Source organism: Parasteatoda tepidariorum, chromosome 7, assembly GCF_982258835.1.
Source record: "Parasteatoda tepidariorum strain Cologne lab strain chromosome 7, Ptep-v5.0, whole genome shotgun sequence".
Classification (NCBI taxonomy): domain Eukaryota; kingdom Metazoa; phylum Arthropoda; class Arachnida; order Araneae; family Theridiidae; genus Parasteatoda; species Parasteatoda tepidariorum.
Genome location: NC_141761.1, coordinates 68542177 through 68556354, shown reverse-complemented (window position 1 = coordinate 68556354; position 14178 = coordinate 68542177). Strand labels below are relative to the sequence as shown.

The following is a 14178-nucleotide window of genomic DNA, read 5'->3' as shown; positions in this document are numbered from 1 at the left end:
TAATAACCGTGCATCTGAATATAACGTGCGATATTATTCAAACATAAAAGTGTTTAAGGAAATATTTAACAATATCCTGAAACAATGTCAGTAATTAAACAACGTCATTAACATCTTTTTTACCCTAATTTACCCGGTGTCATTTTCTTCTAATGAAGTTATCTGACACATTAAAAATATTTTAACTCACGAATAAATTTTAAAATATATAGCACAGCTAAACAAATTCTTTAAAAAAAACGTATTCTTCCTATATACACTCTTAGAAATGTCTCGGTAAAATTGGTTAAATAGCAAATATGTTAATTGTTGTTTTACCATATTCAACCAAAATAATAAAATGACCATGAAATAGATGATATTCAAACTGTTAAGTATGAAAAAAGTGTGAGAAGAAACGTTAATTGATTGTTTTTATCTACCCCAGTTTAACAACCAGAATTCTATCAGAGCCAACTATGGTTTGTCTATGGTAAGAAATCCCCCTCCACTAAGTATGGGAACAAGAATAGCGCATTTGAGGAAGGGTAGCTTTTCTTCACCCTACGGCTAACAAGATAGACCGAAGAAAAGGATTCCCTTTCTCTCGAAACCTGTCCTGAACAATGACCCCACACCCTTACTTAAAATAGTTACACCACGTTACTATAGTCACCGCCACGGGTCTAGACGAATGGCGAAGGAAGTTCTTTCCATAGATAGACTATAAAAAATTAATTATAGGCGTTTCATGACATCACAATCTGGGCAATTTTAGACAAACTATAGGCTCCCAGCTTATGAAGGAATTTTGCTGCGTGGTTACAAACTAAGATTGCTAATCAGCCAATCTCATGAGCGGCTGAACTGGGATTTGTATCCCAGCGTTGGTACCACAATATTTTCAATACGCGAAGAGTTTCTAGTGTCCTGCATTCTTCAATCGGTGACCCTCGACTAATTGAATAGGAAACTATCATTCAAGCTGTGAGCTCCATTGTCCGATTAGAATTTATTTTTATAGTTTAGAAACTATGCTAGTCGTAAATGATTACAAAACCGTATAGTTTTGTATTCACGGTTTTTTAACCGTTCTAGATGTAAACAGTTTCAAAACCAGGAAAGTGAAGAAAAAAAACGCGTTCCTAACTATAAACTTTATGGTTAATCTGAAGAACAGACTGTTTCAAGTTATTGCACCGTAATTTCAGAATGACAATTCTAATAGTGTAGATTAATTTTTTAAATATATCGCATAAAAATATAATTGTCTTCCTGGTGTATTCACAATCATTGGATAAAAGGAAAATCAAAATATTCCTCTCCGTTATCTCTACAAAATTATTAAAACTTTAAACCGTATTTTCAAGCAAATTATTTACTTATCCCTTATTTGACGGAATTTATGTTGTTATTGTTGTTGTTTCTAATGCCGCAGAATGAAACCGAGCAAATTTAAGGCAGAATGTGCGTTTCTTGTTTTTCAGTGGAGCCATCTATGGCCAAGAATTTGACTTTTGCCACATCAAACATCGCACCCGTTTATAGGGTGGACCCATTCATACATTCATTCATTCATCCACAGATCGTAATTTTGACCTGAATCAGAGAACGATCGATCTCCAATTCAGTACCCCCAGAGGTATTGATTTGTTATGGGAGCATGGAGGACTTTTGCGACTCGACAGATTTATCGTGCACTTTACTACACGGGGAGTCTTCGGCCGGCGGGGTTCGAACCCACGACCTCTCGGACATGGGCCCAGCGCCCTACCGACCATTCTATCCCGGCCCACGGAATTTATTAGTAATAACTATATATTATTCCTTATTAAAATGGTTCCTTGTTACAATTACGTTTTTGAATTTATTTATTGCATTTATTTATTAATTATTTAGTATATTAAAAGCTTAAAATTAAAGCTTCAGTTTAAAAGTGGTCTTTTTTTATTATACTAAATATCGCATTTATAATTATGGCAAAATTTTATGAAAAAATCTTTTTTGAAAGAAAAAAGTTTAATTATCTTTTTAAATTTAAGAAGCTCTTTTATTCAACCTATGCAATTAAAATAATGAATTCAAAATAACTATTCAAAACTCTAAAGCAATACTAAATAGTTATTTTTTATTAAATTTCCATCCTATTGCTAAGTAATATCTTAGGAGAAAAATATGTAACAACTTTTTGTAATAACTAAAATTTAAAATTTATTTCAAAATTTAAAAAAAAATTGTGAGGGAAAAGGCAACAATAAATTTTATGTTAAACAGTGTCATAAATAGACAGCGGATAATATGCAATTGCATACGTGCATAAGCAATTGCATATTTTAGCACTTTTTGCCATTTGTGCATATAAATGCATAAAAAGGTATATTTGCTTTTATAAATGCATATTTTCAGCATTTTATGGCTTCTCCCTATTAAAACCATATCACTATTCTTTTTATGTTAGCATAAGGAACGTTTTAAATTTTGTTTTGTCGTCCTTTATCATCTGAAAGGGTCAGCTGGATTGATGTTGCTGGGGGTGACTGCAATCACGTGAAAAAGTTGTAGAAATGAGGTGTGTGTCGGGAAGGGGGGTACAAAGGGCCCACCCAGACAGACATTCGTCATAGAAGCCTCAGAAAGGGATGGTCAGATATTCTATGTAGAGATGTCTTTTCCTGGAATAAATAATTGTCAATCTGTGTGGGGGAAAATAAGGCTTCTGTGGTAGGTAGAAAATGGCCTCCCTTTACTGTGATTGATTAGTTAAAAGGTGGAGTGAATACATTTTCGGAGAGAGCTGCTATTCTAACATATTTCGATAGTCCATCCGATAGATAGATAGTTTCAACATCCATCAGTTGAATACGTAGTTAGTGAAGCTTCGAACATGATTTTTGACTGCTGAATTTTATAATATGCCAAAAATTAAGTCGACTAAATCAAATTTAATGAAAACATGGATTTCGGACTATAGGGAGGACTTTACGACCGATGGGGAAATAGTATTTTGTGTGATTTGTCAAAAACACATTTCCTGTGAAAAAAATTACCAAATCGATCAACATATAAAGATTAATGCTCACTCCGCGAAGAAAAAGCAGAACACAAAAGGATTTATTCAAAGTTTATTAACTATTCCTGTTCAAGCATGTAACGAGCCCTCATCCCCAGATGTCATCCCAGAAAACTACCCCCAGATGGCGCCACTGGCGCATCAGAAGTATTAACTTTTTATTTTTTCAAAAACTTAAAAACAGTAGAAGTAGATGTAATATAACTAGAGACGCGCCATGCAGCGCTAATACCTAACTCAATGTTTTCATCACTTTATAATCATCATTTACCATTTCATGTAAATTCATCTTCATCTATTTGTAATTAAAACCAATAAAGGTTTATGAATCATCAAATTGGCGGTCTAAAGGTAAGTGGAACATTTTCCACTATTCATATTGAAAACAGGAATTAATTTTAGATTGAACATTTTCTGGCGCCCGAACAGGGACCGCCATTAAGAGATTTCTTGTTTATTTTCGATTAGAAATTTAGTTTCATAGAATAGTGACTTTAAGTGTATAAATAGTTCGCTTATAAATTAAGATGGAGAAATCCAAACAAAAGCGTACTACGATAAGGTCATTAACAACTAAGTTATTAACCAAAATCGAAAACATTTATCAAGACGATAAGGTTACAATAGATGAATTGGATGAGTTAATGTCTGAATTAATATTAAAACAAGAACAATTGAAAGAAATTGATCTCGAAATTCAGCAGGGTATTACAGATGTAAATGAAATCGATACAGAAATTATAAAGTGTGATGAATATTTGACAAATATTGTAAGAAGTAAAAGCAGATTAAACAGAAAAATAGAAAAACTGTCGACTTCGGTAGTGTCTCCTGAGTTAAATTCGAACATTTCCGAACCGAAGATAAACACTAATATAAGAATAAATGAAACTTCTTCTGTGAAACTGCCTCTTTTAACTATAGAGAAATTTTCTGGCGATCCTGCAGACTGGCAAAGATTTTACGATCAGTTCGAATCTGCCGTAGATAAAAACACTGATTTGTCGAATGTTGAAAAGTTTAATTACTTGAAAACATATTTAGTGGGATCGGCTTCAGATGCGATTAAAGGATTCAGTTTAACAAATAATAATTATGTATCAGCAATTGAAACATTAAAAGAACGCTTTGGCAAGAAAACGTTGATAATTAACTCTCATTTGAATAAATTATTGAGTTTAACCCCAGTAGAAAAATCAACAGATATTTTTTCATTAAGAAAACTTTTTGATTCTTGTCAAACTGAAATAAGGAATTTAGAATCTTTGGGAATTAATCAGGAAAATTACGGGGCTTTACTCTGTCCTATACTTATTAAATTACTTCCCTCAGATATAGTGTTAGAAATAACCAAAAAATATAGCAATGATGATGAGTGGAAAGTATCAGTGATCCTCGATATTTTAAAAACAGAAGTAATTAGCCGAGAAAAAGCCACGGCCTTGAGTTCGTCTATAACACGAGTTTCAGAATGTTTCCCCTTCCCCTCCTCAAAGCGTAGCAGTGGAGGCGAGAATTCGAATAAACAAAATAAGAATCGCATATCAACGGCGTCAGATTTATTGAATGAATCGAGTTATAAGAAAAATAAATGTATTTCTTGCGGTAACGATAGACATAATTTATGGGATTGTAATGAATTTAAAATGAAAGAAATGAATGAGAAAAGGGATATTTTAAAGAGAAGCGGTTGTTGCTTTATTTGTTTTCGCTTTGGCCATACGGCTAAAAAATGCAGGAGTTTTGTAAAATGCGATATTTGTATTAGACGTCATTATACATTTATGTGTCCGGAAAAGAAAACAGATAGTCAAGTGGAAAGTACGGTTTTATCGAATGAAACTTGTAATCCGGAAGTATTAATGCAAACGTTAACAATTCGCTTAATAAACGGAAAAAAAGAAATAGTTATACGCGGATTGATAGACACGGGGTCCCAAAAGTCGTATCTTTTAAAAGAAACAATAAATAAAATAGGTTACAAACCAATAGGGCAAGAAAACTTAAATCATAGTCTTTTCGGTGGATTACAAAGAACTAATCAGCATAATAAATCCAGAATTTTTTTGAGCGATTTAAATCGGGATTATTTTTGTAACTTTGAAGTTTATGATCAGGAAAAAATTTGTACTGAAATTCCTAAAATAACAGACGGCTCGTGGATTAAATAAGCGAATAAGATAGGAATTAATTTTTGCGATTATAAAAACGTGGGAGGGGTGAATTCGGAAACTAAAGAAATTGATTTACTTATCGGAGCCGACGTTTGCGGTAAACTTTTCACAGGTATTATTAAATCGGTCTCAGAAAGTTTAGTTGCATTCGAAACGTGATTAGGTTGGACACTTATGGGAAAATCTCGTGATCCCGAAAACAGTAATTCACAGTACCAACACAGTTTTGTCCCTTCATGTGGCTCAGGCTAAAATTTCGGATCTCTGGAAACTAGATACGTTAGGGATATTAGACCCAGGTGAAAAAGAATCAAGAGAAGAAATTGCAAGAGCTACCGAAGACCATTTTAATCGCAACATTAAGGTACTTGAAGATGGGAGATATGAAGTGAGCCTCCCATGGATCTTAAATCACCCTACTTTGCCTAATTATAGAAGTGTTGCTGAAAGAAGATTGAAGAACTGCGTTGAGGCCTTAAAGAAATCAGAAATATTAGAAGATTATGATGCGGTATTTAAAGAATGGCTACGAGAGGGAATTATTGAAGAGGTTGACTCAGGCGATACAGCCACCAATGAACATTTTTTGCCCCACCGAGCAGTGATAAAAGAAAATTCTACTACCAAGATCAGACCTGTTTTTGACGGTTCGACTAAAATGAAGAATTTCCCCTCTAACAATAATTGTCTTGAAAAAGGACCTAATCTTGTGGAGCTCATTCCTTCAGTGATCAACAGATTTAGATTAAATAAGATTGGAGTCATTGCAGATATTCGAAAAGCTTTCTTACAGATCCAACTGAGTGAAGCTGATAGACCTTTCCTAAGATTTCTATGGTGTGAAAATGGAGACCTTTCGAAGATCAAAATTTACCAACATAGAAGAGTGGTGTTTGGCTTGACTTGCAGTCCATATTTGTTGGGAGCCACCCTACGGTACCATTTGAAGAAAGCGCCAGAATCAATGCTGGAAACTGCAGTTAAATTAGAAGAATCATTTTATGTAGATAATTGCTTAACCAGTGTTGAAGATAGAGAACATTTGCACAAATTTATTACTGAATCGCAGTATATATTGAAGAGAGCTCAATTCGATCTAAGAGGGTGGGAGCATAGTATCCTAAATTCACAAGAAGTAGCCATCCCTAATGAAGAAAGAAAAGTACCAGTTTTGGGACTGATTTGGAAATTAAGTACTGATTCATTGACTTTGGACTTAAAGGAAACATCGCAGGCATCTGAGACTTTAACGAAAAGGAAAATCCTGTCTGAAGTTCACAAAGTATTCGACCCAATTGGTTACACGTGTCCAGTAACATTAATACCGAAGATCATGCTTCAGGAGTGCTGGAAGCTAAAATGCACTTGGGATGCAGAATTACCATCTTCTATTAGAAAAACGTTTGAAAAATGGCAAAAACAACTAAGACAATTGAAAGATATAACCATTCCGAGATGTCTCTTGGACAATTCTGAAGGTTCGAGAAATTTAAGTTTACATATTTTTTGTGATGCGAGCAAGGTAGCTTATGCTACATGCATATTCCTGAGAAGCCAAAGCGAAGACTCGACATCATGTCAGCTCATTCAAGCTCGATCTCGAGTAGCTCCTCTAAAACCCGTCACAATACCCAGACTTGAACTTTTATCCTGTACAATTGGAGCTAGACTGGCACATGGAGTTAAATCAGACTTAAGACTTGAAAATATTCCAACATTTTTCTGGTCAGATTCAGTAAATGCCCTCTTTTGGATAAAAAGGAATGAAAATTGGGCCCCTTTTGTTTACAACAGAGTCCAAGAAATCAGATCTCTCAGTTTGCCAGAAGAATGGAATTATGTTCCCGGAACTCTTAATCCAGCTGATCTTCCCTCACGAGGATGTTCTGCAGAGAATCCAGCTGATCTTCCCTCACGAGGATGTTCTGCAGAGCATCTTAAGCAATCTAAATGGTGGGAGGGCCCTATGTGGCTGAAAGATCCACCACAGCTCTGGCCAAAAGATATTATCGATCCAGATTTGTACATTATCAACGCTGAAAGAAGAAAAACGGTAGTGACTTCAACAAATTTATTCAAAGGACAAATTCCGTTATATGATACTTTAACATCATATCGAAAAATGATAAGAGTAACTGCTTGGATTTACAGATTTTATCGAAACATCAAAAGTGCTGCGGATGAACGAAACCTCGAAAAACAGCTAACTATTGAAGAAAAGAAAGACGCTGAAATGGTTATTATGAAGTACGTGCAGAACAGATGCCTTGCAGAAGAAACCAAGCCTTGCTATACTTCATTACAAACTATAACGGATGATGAAGGCTTTATACGAGTTAGAACAAAAATAGCCATGAGGAAGGATTTGAGAACATTTAAGTATCCTATTGTTCTGCCATCTGACCATAATGTCACTCACTGCCTTATACTTGATAAACACAAAGAACTAAATCATGCCGGAACTCAAATTGTAATGTCAGTTCTAAGAGAACAATATTGGATCCTCAGATGCAGAAAAACTGTTCAACGAGTGATTAAAAAATGTGTCACTTGCAAAAGGTTCAGCGCTCGTCCTACAGAAGTGCTAAGTGGTCCTCTACCTGAAGATCGTGTACGAGAAGCATTGATTTTCGAGGTCATTGGAGTGGATTTGTGCGGACCACTCTTTTTGAAGGATGGAAGCAAGAGTTGGATCGTGCTGTTCACCTGTGCGGTTTTCCGAGCCATTCACGTTGAATTAGTTACGTCACTTTCCACGGATAGCTTTCTGTTGGCATTTAGAAGGTTTATAGCACGACGAGGAAGACCCGCAACGGTTTTCTCTGACAACGGCACAAATCTGACTCGAGCGGCTGCAGATCTGAAATCAGTAGACTTCGATAAACTAAAAGATTTTGCTACTTCGAAAAAGATTCACTGGAAGTTCAATCCTCCCTCTGCACCCTGGTGGGGTGGATTTTTTGAAAGAATGATTGGAATGCTAAAATCAATTTTACGGAAAGTACTTGGAAGAGCAAACCTTCTCTATGAAGAGCTATACACAGTCATTTGTGATGTTGAAAGCATCATAAATTCCAGACCACTTACGTACATCTCAGAAGATCTAGAGGACCTGATACCATTAACACCTGCCATGTTTTTGCACGAACTTAAAGAATCTGGAGTACCAGATATTGATTTAATTGATGCCACAAGGATGAAAAAACGATTTGCCTATCGTCAAAAAATTCGAGAGGACTTAAGAAAACGTTTCCGAATTGAATATTTAGGACAACTTAAAGATTTTGCCCGTAAAAAGAAAGACTCTCATGTTAAAGAAGGAGAAATCGTTCTCATAGGGGACGATAACAACAAACGCATCAATTGGCTTTTGGGCAAAATAGAAGCTCTTTACCCCGGCAAAGATGGAAAAACAAGAGTTGTGCGCGTAAAAACTCGGCATGGATCATACTTACGACCATGTCGAAAACTTTATAGACTTGAATTGACTAATTGAGTTTCGTCATGACATTCGTCGTCCAAAACTCAAGGTGGGAGGATGTAACGAGCCCTCATCCCCAGATGTCATCCCAGAAAACTACCCCCAGATGGCGCCACTGGCGCATCAGAAGTATTAACTTTTTATTTTTTCAAAAACTTAAAAACAGTAGAAGTAGATGTAATGTAACTAGAGACGCGCCATGCAGCGCTAATACCTAACTCAATGTTTTCATCACTTTATAATCATCATTTACCATTTCATGTAAATTCATCTTCATCTATTTGTAATTAAAACCAATAAAGGTTTATGAATCATCAAATTGGCGGTCTAAAGGTAAGTGGAACATTTTCCACTATTCATATTGAAAACAGGAATTAATTTTAGATTGAACATAGCAGCTAAAAAGGAAAGTGATTTTTCTAGTGATTTATGCAAAGTAATTAGCAATGTATTAGTAAGCAGCAATATTCCTTTAAAGAAGTTAAATAATCCAAACTTAAGACGGTATTTAAAAAAATATTGTACCAATCAGATCATTCCCGATGAATCGACTTTAAGAAAGAACTACCTTCAACCGATATATAACGAAGTACTGAATGATATTCGACGAGATATTGGAGATGTCCCTATATGGATTGAAGTCGGTGAGACGACAGATAAGTGCGGTCGCTATATTGCTCATTTTATTTGTGGAAAAATGGATAATATTCCTATTTGACCACATCTTCTAGCAAGCAAAGCCCTTGAAAAAGTCAATCATTCAACCATAGCAAGGTTTGTCAATGATTCTATCAGATTATTATGGCCTGATAGAGATGGTACTGAAGATGTTTTGATTTTTGTCAGTGATGCCGCTCCGTATATGGTCAAATCTGCAGCAGCACTGGAAATTTTTTATCCCAGAATGCTTCATATTACATGTTTGGCTCATGCTGTTCACAGACTGGCTGAGACTGTTCGAGAAGTATTCTCCTCTGTGAATGATTTAATTTCTAGTATCAAGAAAGTTTTTCTCAAGGCACCTGTGTGCATAAAATTGTATAAAGAAATGTATCCTGATTTGCCCTTACCTGCACAGCCAGTGATAACTAGGTGGGGTACATGGATTGAAGCTGCACGCTTTTACGCTAATAATTTTGATTCAATAAAGTCAGTTGTAGATGCAATTGACAGTTCCTGTGCTTCTTCAGTTTATGTCACAAAAGAATTACTACAGGATATCTCTTTGCAGAAGGACTTAGCCATAATTGACACTCACTTTTCTTAAGCGGAGCAACAACAAAGCTCGAAACACGAGGTCTTCCCCTGGCTGAGGCCATATCCAAAATTGAAAAAATTCAACAGTGCATCAATGCTCTTCCAGACTCAGTTGGGAAGAAAGTAAAAGAAAAATGGTGTTTCGTTCAAAACAAAAATTCGGCTTTTGCAGCAGTGAAGAAGATAAATTATTTTCTTAATGGAAACGGAACTGAACTTCCAGAGAAAGTAAAACCAATGAGTACGAAATTGTACAAGTTTTGTCCAATAACATCGGTTGACGTGGAGAGGTCATTTTCTGCTTTCAAAATGATCTTTGGTGACCGACGACATCAATACACCCTTGAAAATTTGGAAAAACACTTAGTTGTGTATTGCAACAAAAATTATTCAGTTTAATAAAATCTTTCCGGAAAATGCGATGATTTTTCTTCTCTCATTTATCATACTTCAGTTTTAGACTTTTTCTTCAGAAATGTGTAGATTCAAGTAAGAAATATTTTGATTTTCTTCCTTTTAACAAAAAAATGTTTTAGCTGTGTTTGTTGGAAAAAGTAAGTAGTAATATTTAAATAAGTTGAACTTTTAATTTCTATTTTAAATGCATATTTCTAGTTTTAAGAGCATATATATAAGTTTTTTAGTGCATATTTGCATGCATATTTTGTCCGTTTTTTAGTGCATATAATCCGCTGTCTAGTCATAAAGTATGCAAAAAGTTCTTAAAAAAAGCTCCAACCTGCTGCAAACTGTTAAATACCCCCCCCCCTCACAGTAAGTGGAAAGAAGTTGCATAACCTCGTGAGCCAGGTTTGGTGGATGAGGATGAAATACTGTTATTTAGACAAATGGGACATTGTTTCCAATGTAGATTCTTACGCTAAATCGAATTAAAGCAATCACGAAACAATCCGATTTGCAATTTATAAGTTATAAGAGTTGTAGGTACAATAAGTACAATGTTTGTCTTGAACATAATTACGCATATGAAACTACTAACGTGACAAGTGAAGTATTGTTTCCTGTGCATTTCACTAAATTGAATTCACTAAAATACAAGATAATGAGACTAAAAGTGTTTTTATCCAAAACGAATTTAAATATGATAAATGCGCATTCTACACTACTACCTAGCTGTAATTACACGGTAAAAAAATTTGGTGTATAGTTGCCCCCATTTTTATTATTATGATAAACCAAAATTTTTACAGCGCATGTTGTCACATTGTCTGTCTACAATTTCACTGTTATAGTTTTATTTATTGGTTTATTCCCTTTTTTTGTTTGTTTACTGTAAACACATATTTTCATACGCATTTGAATCAATTTAATAGCCTCATTGAAAAAATATTTCGTTAAAAAAACAACCGCATTCTTGATTGATCTGGAGAATTAAAAAAGGTAAATGGAAATGGATTGTCATGTTTTAGGTAAACCTGAAATATTTAAAGTAAAACAAGTTTTATAATGGAACCCTCATGGCAAAAGAAAAAAAGTTAATATAAAGAGCTGAGACCTAAAAATACTTGGTGCAGAACGATTGTAAACAAATTGAATAAAAAAGACATGGAAAAAGGCAAGATAAGATGGACAGCTATGATAGAAGCCTTATGCTGTAATTCTAGAAAAGGAATATGTATCAATGTTTCATTCTTAGTAATATATTCACACTGATTTTTTCGACAATTGTTATTTTGTTAGTTTTATGTAATTTTATGCACTATAACTACAGTTCTATATTTAGAAATGTATTTAGTTCATCTCAACACCAAGAATGTTGGTAACTGTACAACAACATTTTTTACAATGTAGACAAGTGACGTTTTATTTTCCTGTGTATTTTTTTACGCTTAATCGAGTAAAATGACGTTTTATTTTTCTGTGTATTTTTTTTACGCTTAATCGAATAAAATGACATTTTATTTTTCTGTGTATTTTTTTACGCTTAATCGAATAAAGTGACGTTTTATTTTCCTGTGTATTTTTTTTAACGCTTAATCGAATAAAATGACGTTTTATTTTTCTGTGTATTTTTTTACGCTTAATCGAATAAAATGACGTTTTATTTTTCTGTGTATTTTTTTACGCTTAATCGAATAAAATGACGTTTTATTTTTCTGCGTATTTTTTTTACGCTTAATCGAATAAAATGACGTTTTATTTTTCTGCGTATTTTTTTTACGCTTAATCAAATAAAATGACGTTTTATTTTTCTGTGTATTTTTTTACGCTTAATGGAATAAAATGACGTTTTATTTTTCTGTGTATTTTTTACGCTTAATGGAATAAAATGACGTTTTATTTTTCTGTGTATTTTTTTACGCTTAATCGAATAAAATGACGTTTTATTTTTCTGTGTATTTTTTTACGGTTAATCGAATAAAATGAATCAAGAAATGATCGGAAGATAAGTTTAGAAGTCATAAAGATTTTATGTACAAAAATTAAATTTAGTAACTGTGACAGTTTACGCATTTTTAACTACTATCTAGACAATTAACGTATTGTTCCCTATGGCTGTAAATGAGTGAATAGGACAATTCATTCAAAAGTTGCAATATTTTTTTTAGTTTAAAGCAATATTTTGGAATTGTTATTTGTATGAATGAAAGGCTTATAACTTCTAAATAACATAATAAAATCACTTTATGCTACATAACAAAATCACTAAATTTAAGTTTTCTAATAAAATATTACAATCAAATGTGTACCATTTAAAATCAAATGAACTGTAAAAAATTCCGGATCATATAACGGTAGAAAAATATGAAGAAAATGCTTATAACTTCCAAAAAACATAATAAAATCAGCATATGCTACATAACAAAATCACTAAATTTAAGGTTTTTACTAAAATATTGCAATCAAATGTGCACAATTTAAAATCACCTACACTGTAAAAATTCGCAGGAACTCAAAAAACCAATACTTTTTACCGGAACGTTACGAAACAAAAAAATCTGATATATCGTAATTTTTGCAGTAATTTATAAGTAATATATCGTAATTTTTACAGTAACAATTACAGTAAAATCACTGAATCACGCTAATTAAATAAATTATATTGTAAAAATTACGTTATAATATATTACGGTAAAAAGGATTTTATAGTAAAATGGATTTTACGGTTGAAGTGCCGATACTTAATAAAGTAATTTGACCCGAAAATTTTTGCAGTGGACTACTTTATAAAACACGAGTAATATATCTAGTAAAAATTATTTAAAAAAAAGCTACTCACCATTTTTTTTAAAAAAATATATTAAATTAATACTGGTGTACTATAGAAAAAATGAATTGAGACTAGTAACTGTGTTGGTATTTTCAGAAATTCGCAACTAGAACTTCCGTATACTCGTGATTGAGGTATTACGGAGGATATTTGACGTCGCTTTCATCATAGTGTGAGAGTAAGGATATAAATCTATAATCACACTTTGTTACCAACTTTTTGCTTCATGTTCTCACTTAATATGTTAAAGTTAAGGACAATTTTAGGACCGAATTTTCTGTAGCCATTGTACTAAACCAAACTTACAATTATATATTCCAAAAAATGTTTAATATATTTTAATTTGTTAAAAAAAGTATTTTATTCGAAAGTCAGAGAAAAAAAAAGAGAATTTAGTTGTGAACAGTTTCGTTAATAATGTAATTAAATTGTTGTTTACTCACTATAAGTTTTAAGACTGTGCGTGTTTTTGTATATTAAAGTTTAGAAAAATCTTATCTTCTTTCCTATAAGCATTATGTTGTACGGCTTTTGACTTTAATACACCAATCGCAAACAAACAAAAATATAAAAATATGTGTAGAACAAGAACTGATTAATATCTATTCATTTATTAAAGAACTGCTATTTATAAACCAGAAAAAAATATTTTTGGTGTTAACTATTTCATGTACTTAGTAAATTGTTTTCCCTCCATAAATTTTAACACTGCTTTTGCATCTGTTGACTAGAGCTTAGAAAAACTATTTTGTCAAGTTTTAAAGTTTAAACTAATTTTTAACTTTTAGACAACTTAAAAACTGAAATAAAAGTAAACATTTCGAAAAAAAAAATATTTGTTCTTAATTTATTAAAAAAAAATACGTCACTTAAAAGTCAGAAAAATTAAACTAAAAGTTGAGTAATAACAAATAAATTTTCCTTGTCGTTTTCTGATTATTATATCTTTTCAGACTGCTAATGTCTATGCTTGTTAAATTAAGAA

At 33.0% G+C, this 14178-nt stretch overlaps 1 protein-coding gene across 1 annotated transcript in view; it reads right to left on the bottom strand.

The window, feature by feature from the left end:
- Window positions 1-13319, bottom strand: part of LOC107447206 (cytochrome P450 4V2) — a 46446-nt gene extending 33127 nt beyond the window's left edge. The window contains exon 1 of the mRNA XM_087168011.1: window positions 13203-13319. Within this exon, the coding sequence (XP_087024137.1) occupies window positions 13203-13205 (3 nt within the window). The 5' untranslated portion in view covers window positions 13206-13319. The remainder of the gene's footprint in view (window positions 1-13202) is intronic.
- Window positions 13320-14178: the final 859 nt, after the last annotated feature.